Below are 7911 nucleotides of genomic sequence, written 5' to 3' on the forward strand. Positions count from 1 at the left end.
GATTTCCAATTACTTGCATACTCTATTGTTTCCAAAACCTCTCTTACCGTGAACTGTAGATGTCTTTCTCTTACAGTCTAATAACTGGGGTGAAGCAAAGGCGATTAAGACAGTACCAGGTACAGCAGAACTGAATTCAACCAGCCAATTCCAAGCAGAAAGGCTCTCGCCTCTAATTTTTTACAAATTGTATTCACAGCTTCCCTTCAAAATTTGAAAACCCCCAAAAAGTTCACTTAAACGGAAGTTTAGTTAGGGAGTGGAAACTAATCACACTTCGATGCCAAGTCCTACAGTTCCAACTTAAATCAAATCCTCATTTCGGCAGTATTTAAAGAATTCTGGACAGGGAGGGCAGAGATTTAGTTTTGATGGCTGAGGAAAGCAGAAACCAGGCTTGCATGTGCAAGATTTGCAGAAGAGTAATAAATCAGTAGGAGTAAAATAAAAGTAAAGGATGTTGTTAAATGTTATTTATTCTTGGTTTTCCCTTGGAACACAGGCCCCAGTTGAGGAAAGAATTTAAACACGTGCCCGCATGAAATCCAGTGAACCCAGTGAACCCAGCAAACCCAGTGAGATCAGTGGTTTACTCACAACCATGAAGTTCTGCATAGCGTCTACAGAACCGCCTGAGCTAGAATAATGATACGCACTGTCTAAAAACTGGTGCAAGAAGGACATGTAGGAATCGTTTTCACCCCACTTGGACATTTCTTCAAGTTCAGCTTTGAATTAATACCTATGAAGTGGACTCTGTTACTGGTAACTTTGTTCTAACAAATACTTTCTACAGAGTTCAGTAGAACTACTTTCACTATGTGGAACTTCGTATCAGTATCGGTATTGGTATTAGCAACAATAGGATGAGATTCTGATCAGTGGTGGGATCAAATCCTGACCTACATGTACGATAATTCAGTGCTATGTGAAATACATGCTCTACTACACACTTCTCACGCCCTGAGCAATTTTTTTCACGTCTGAAGTGAGACTTCAAAAGCTATACACTGAGCAAAGCAGGCAAAAAAAAAAAAAAAACAGGTCAGTGAGCAACATACGGCCTTCAACTAGTCAATTTGCCTATGCCAGCTCATCCCTGTCTCCTACATGTGTAGCTTTCTGCTGTTGCCAAAAGGGCAGCTGGAGTATGTGGGGCAGCAGCAACTACTCATTACCCTCCTCCAGGTTTCTCTCCATACCTCACCTCTTCCTTTCCCCACTTTGCCCTTTCTCTCTCCCTGCAGTAGCAACCACAGAGGCAGCTTTTTCCCCCTCTATTGCTTCTCAGCAGGCTGGGAAGCACCGCAGGTAAGCAGGAGCTGTTAGGAAAGAACGTTTCTAGGAGGGAGTAGGAGTAGATTTATGCAGCTGTAGAAAGGGATTGATACGAGATAGTGGGTGAGCTGCATGGTGACTGTACCACATCCCCAGCAGAGAGGGAAAAGGCGAGGCACAGGAGGCAGACAGGCTGGCGGAGAAGGCAAGGAAGACCCCTACCTGTACAAAGTGCTCTCCAAAATCTCCCAACTCCTCTTGACAACCGCCCACCCTCACAATTACACTGAGTCCCCGTGAAACCCTGCTGATCCCCTGTAGCTCTCTCACCCTCACCCCCCAAACCTGACAGACCTTGCTCAGTGACAGCCTTGTCATGCAGAAACCTATCAAACAGGACAGCAATGTCCCTTTCATTTCAACAAATACTCTTCTGATAACAATGCTTTTCAGCAGCCCATGAACCACAGTTTAGATGAGATGTAAAGCTTTCACAAGCAAAATCCTAGGCCTTTCAACACCATCAGCACAGATAAGTTCAGCCAGCAGATGAAAATAAAAACGAAAATACGCTACAATCACACTGCTAGCCCAATGCCAACCTTCAGCAGTGTATGGCACAAGCAGAGGTTAACGCGCAGGGTGACCTGCACTAAAATGATGACGATTCCACTCTCCATCTGCCAGCTACAACAGATTACCTGCTGACTGAAAGGAGTTCCCATTTCAGCAACAGAATGGCATTTAAAAAAAACCAAACAACCAAAAAAAACCACCACAAAAAAAACAACCAAACAGAAAAACTCTGATAAGCACCTAAGTAGTCTTTACAGTTAATTCAGATTAAAGGCGCCGGAAGGAGACAGTTGTACTTCTCACATCCATGGACAGCTCACGGGACCAAGGACTCAGAAGAGTTTTAATCCCTCCCCTGCTATTGCCTTTTGGGTGACATTCAGAGCTCCGTTAACCTAGGTGTCTAACTGTATTGACTGCAACTTAAAGACCTAGTCTTTCCAATAGGAAAATTTCTTCAATAATACACTATAAGCATGACATAAAAATACGTAACTCAACAGTTCAACAAGTATGTAAAAGAATGTACTTCTTCCCCACGCCATTTCCCATAACTCATCATCAACTTGTTATTGAGATACTATATTAATTCATAATAAACTTGCTTTATGCAATAGTGGCACAGTTGCATGACTAACTTCACATTGATAAAATGGAAATATGGAAGGATGCTTTTAAAAAAGTATAATGTTTTAAATTTAGATCTTAAGAAGCAGCACTGAAAAGAAAAAAAAATAGTATGGAAGATATTTAGGACTAGCAAAGAAAAGCTCACTGAAATCTGTGTTTTATTTTTTTCCTGACAGTTAGGGATTTTTTTAAGACAGAAGAAAATTAAACTTGTTTCATTAACCTAAATATAGCTGTAAATTATTTCCAGTGGAAACAGAGGCTTTTCTTGCTAAACGTTGTGATGTTCTGACTGATTTAGTGAGTTCTGCTACTCAGCCCACAAAAGGATTTCTTAGAACAACTCAATAGGTTTTCTCGTGTACAGCTGGGCTAATGGCTAAGACCCTTAGATGGAGTCTTTGGCATAGGTCCAATCACACTGATTTCATCTATCATCAACTCTGGAAAGTGGACTTGAACTCGGAACCCATACTACCGATCATCCAAACACATAAACATTGACCGTGCTAATTCACAGGAGTGTAACCACAAGGCTAAATATCAACAGAATTTTCCTTCCTGATCTCAGTTCTACTGATTAAAATGTAGCTGCATTACCAACTCAAGTGCAACGTTCACATATGCCACATGTAAGGAAGCTAGATAAAGACATACTTTACTATTACATGAATTACCTAACTCAAAAAAATATAGCCACAGCTTTCATGTTGTTAGTTTGTTTTTCAGTCAGAACTTGCAGGTTGTTTATTGTTCTGTATTTTGGATTTTTCAAAGTGTAAGTTCACCAACATCCTCTTGAATACTCTGTGCCATTCTGTGTAACGTTTTATGTGCTTACAGAAAGACCTGTCACGTCATAAATACAAAGCTCTCTTTAAAACTGCAGTGTAGCCATGACTAAAAAAATCTGCAAAACTGACACTTTTACTGTGCTATGTCTGTATTGATGCACCACTGGAAAAGCAGCCATCTTTTTAATTGTCACTATACCTTTTTTAGAAACCCAAATATTTTATATTGATCTTTAAAAAAAAGAAAAGTATATATTTTGTTTAAAAGCTTCCATCCAGTAAAATCTGAACCACCGATTTAGGCCACAACTTTGATTTTTTTTTTTTTTTTTAACATAGATATATATTCAGGGAATATACACACTATAAGGTTAAAAATCATTTTTGCAACTGATGAATACTCTGTAGGTAAAAGGAACGAGGATTTTGCATATTTATCTGATTTGTCCTAATACAATAGAAGCTATCATGATTTCAGGCTTTGTACTTGTTTATCATTAATGTTTCCACTGTAACCATGGTATCAGTATATAGCACAGGCTTAACAGTGAGAAAAATACCCAGTATTTTCCTAAAAAAGTCATCTCAGAAAAAATACAAAGATTTGCACAATGGCAAAAACCAATCAAAGTAGGTGAGCTGGCTAAAGAGAGAAACAGTTTCTTTTTAGGGGAAAAAACCAAACCATTATTTCTTTGCAAGTCTTTTTTGCATTTTGGACTTCTGACAAGAACCTAGAAATATATTACAGGATAAGTAACGTAACCTTGACCCTAGTGCAGATATTATAAAACAAATATTGAAATTTCCTTACAAAAATACATTCAGTATTATATGAGATTGAAAGCATTAAAGCTATTAATATATTGACAAGAGCTGTTCTCAGCACATGAGCATTTTCTCAAACCTATTTAAAATAGTGACAGTCCAGTCCTGCAAGAACTGTTGCATCATCCTGAAGGTAGAGGGGCAGCAGTGCAATTACACCACGCGCACTCAACAAGTATGTGGTACCCAGTTCAAACTTTCAGGACTGCTTAAAGGGAAACCCTCAGAACGGCATAAAAAGACTTTATGGTCTCCAAGAGTGTTTCTTAGGTTGCATTTATTTGGTGTTTCAGGCAGTTAGGAGGAATGGGTTCCTGTGATTGCTGCTTTTAATTTCCTCTTATAAAGTTGGGAAAGAGTACTACAAGAATATCTGCCTTAAATGCCAAGAGCGAAATGCAGGAATTAGCCCTCTTATTAAACAGAAGAAACTGACTGTATCGTTCCAGCAGATCTTAGTCTAACACTGGTTTAGGCCACGTGCATTTTTCTTGTACTGTGAAACCCATTCATTTCATAGACGACTTCTCTTTTTCAGGTTTTAATATAGACTCCAGACACTGATGAAGATACCAGTAAATCTATTTACTTCACTTCGGACTCTATAGAGATGTCCTGGCCACAGGCCTTATTTTAACTCAGTGAAATCAGACAAAAAAACTGTGATTTTGTAGAGCCAGTTCTCTGAAGATCCTTATCTATTAACAATCCAATAAACACACTCGGTATTACAATTACAGTGACACTTTCAGTAAATGGGAAGATTTTGGAAAGGGTAGAGCACAATCCTATAAATACTTGCCTCCCCACCAATTCTAACTGTGATACAGGGAGGGTGGTGTACACTGTGTACCGCACAAACACAATCCAAACTACGAGGATTTACAGCACAAAACGAGGTAAGTGATGCTTCAGAAGCTGCATTATATTGAGCTGACCAGTTATAATCCACTGCCATGTCCTCAATTCTGTCACATCAACAGACAACAAGCGTAGTCACTCCCTCGTCTCCTCCCACCCAGTGAATGCTGGACAGCAATGAATCCTGGTGCAATAAAACACAGCATTTATCTGATTCAGCTATGTAGTTCCTCCCAGATCACATTTACAATGGGCCTCAATGTGTTAAATTCCATTCTTTATCTAGGGAACATGTTCAGACATTTGAGTTCACCTTAAAAATCAGAGCCAGGACATACCCCAGCACACCAGCCCCACCAAAATTCAAACTTGGCACCTGCAACCTGCAAGGTCCTTCCAGATTTGGTGACAAACTCACAACATGTACCATACACAAAAAGGACATACGAAATTATCATTCTTTCACTAAAAATCTGTGATGATGTCCTCGTCCCATTGGTCTCAAAGATGAAACACCCCTTGATTTCAGGAGAGCCACAACTTGATTATCATTCAGTCCAGGTAAAAGACATCTGCAATACTGCTGCATTTGTCTTTTCCCGATTTGGCTATTTTTCCTCTGCCTATCACCCAGTTCCACCATCTGAGCTTACTAATGTGTAGCTTTTATAGAGCATCAGAATAATCTAGATCTTAATTATAACAATGTAACATATGTAGTAGAAGTGAAAAATATTTTAAAGTTGTAAACATAAAAGTTTTAACAGTAAAGTTATTCCGTTCCTAATCAGCATAAATAGAGCCTAATTCTTTCACACCTTTCCATCATTCTGACATCTCTTTATACCACTGCATGAAGTAAAGAAGCCCCAAAGAATACGTGAAACTCAGAGCTATTAACTCCCACTATTTTTACTTTGGTCCAGGGTTCTTTGTCTGTTTGCCAAAGAAATATCGCCCTGACTAGTATCCTTGACCATAACAAACAAATACACAAAAAGATGAGCATACACATTTCAGAGGGCTGGTCAAGCAGGGCACATTTAAAATGAGAAGACAGCTGCTATTGTTTTATTATACATCTTATTTAAAGGATATACCATTTAACTGTTTAACTGCAGAAATGTGGAATGTGCATAATCACGTTTCCTGTGTTTATTTTTTTGTTTGTTTGACTTTTCCACGTTAAATCACAGTACCTGAGGATGTCAGACCAAGGATTTTCCAGCTTTTTTGTACTCCCACTGAGGCATGTTAGCCTCTGGGTCTTTAAGACGCTGTAGAAGCTGTTAGACACGTTGTGTATACAGGCAACAGAATTTGTCTGGCTGGGGCCAAAATCCACCAGGACCCTTTTATCAGTTTCAGGCATTTGAAGAAGCATTGCATTAGCTCTACGCATAAAAGTGTAGATCAGCTGGGGGAAGGAAGGAGGAGCATCAGTGTTGATGCAGTGAGCTTTCAAGTGACACGAAGACCCCGAAGTGTCTCGTATCAGAGGTCAGGTCTGGATTTTTAAGGCTCGTCATTGCCAGGCTGACCAAGAGCGTTCACACTGAAATGATGAACTCGGTCTAAGTGCTGGATCTGGGTTTTGCGGTAATGTTCTGTACGGGTGCATTTGGCTGAGGTTTTTCAAACACAGTAAGATAACTAGACTTGTATTTATGTAACGTAATTTCAGAAACTGAAATGGTAATTATACATCTCTTACTTAGATTCAGCATATTTCTCTTCCCTCCCCTGCCTGTAGACCACATGCATTTGGTATACAGTAACCATGACTATCTCAGTATAACAAAGCGTGGAAATAATGAAAAGCCTTCAGAGCCATTACATGCCCTTGGCAACCTAGCTCTGCAAGACAGATGTTGCATCCAGAGCCATGCCACTGAAAATCGTATGTACATGTATGTATCTACAGCGCGAACACTTACCCAGTCCTCGAAGTGGCGGCTCCCGTTCTGCAGCAAGTCCTCGAACTGTATAGTGCAGTTAGCTACAAAATCGTCGTACCCGATGGGGGCATCGTGGAAAACAGCCATCTCTATCTTCCTGCCATTACAAACGTCGGTGACAAATTCATCGTTCCAAGCAGGACTGTTGGTCTTTTGCTTGGTTGAGGTCTGCCCGATCCTGGAGTCATCCACATTGAGGGCTATGTAAGGGTCCAGCAAAAAGGTCTGTGGCCTGGGACCCACCGCATGCCTCAGAGACCACGCTGTGGGTTTCAGATTCACCGCCTCGCAGATCTTGATTTTCAGCAAGCCATTGAAAACCACCATGGCTGGATGGCTGCACTTTTCCCGGGATTAAACACTCGCACAACGCACTCGCACCGAGCGGGAGGGAGGGAGGGAGGTCTCGCCAATAAATAGGAAGGCAGGTCTGGGAGTGGGGGAGCAGGATACAGTGCGGGTCTCTTCGCCTTGCCGCTGCCGTTACCTTTGATTATTTAGCCTTTGCTCTTGCGACACCCAGTGAATACATTTATTTTCTTGCCCGTGTTTCTAACGGAAAACAAGGGAGGGGGGCCGCCGGGGAGGGGGAGGCGTCCGCGGCTGCAGAAACCCCCGAATGCAATCAAAACCCGAGCATAATCAATCCTTGGGGTGAGCAAGAGCCTTCTCCCTTCACCTAGACCATAATCCTGGATCAGACTTTGCAGAGGAGGCAGAGCCGCGATCCCAGGCTCCCGCACACGCCAGTCCTGCCCGTGCGCCGCACAACAATACACACACACGCACACACACACACACACAAATCAGAAACACCGGCCGACCCACCAGCCCTGCCTACTGCACAGCCTCCGCTCAGCAAACATCCACCCGGGGACCTTCCACCCGCGCCCGAGCCCGGAGCCGCCCGTCCTGTGCCGCCTCCTCCTCCTCCGCCGCCGCCAAGGCCGAGGACCCAGCGGAGCGACCCCCGCGCATGGGGGGCG

General features: G+C 42.0%; 1 protein-coding gene across 1 annotated transcript in view; it reads right to left on the reverse strand.

Moving 5' to 3' along the window:
* Positions 1 to 7565, reverse strand: part of LOC103898190 (protein kinase C epsilon type) — a gene marked incomplete at its 3' end in the record, with an annotated part of 106441 nt that extends 98876 nt beyond the window's left edge. Inside the window, exon 1 of the mRNA XM_009278409.2 lies at positions 6905 to 7565. Within this exon, the coding sequence (XP_009276684.1) occupies positions 6905 to 7252 (348 nt within the window). The remainder of the gene's footprint in view (positions 1 to 6904) is intronic.
* Positions 7566 to 7911: the final 346 nt, after the last annotated feature.

This window comes from Aptenodytes forsteri, unplaced genomic scaffold (genome assembly GCF_000699145.1).
Source record: "Aptenodytes forsteri isolate BGI_AS27 unplaced genomic scaffold, ASM69914v1 Scaffold130, whole genome shotgun sequence".
NCBI classification, from domain to species: domain Eukaryota; kingdom Metazoa; phylum Chordata; class Aves; order Sphenisciformes; family Spheniscidae; genus Aptenodytes; species Aptenodytes forsteri.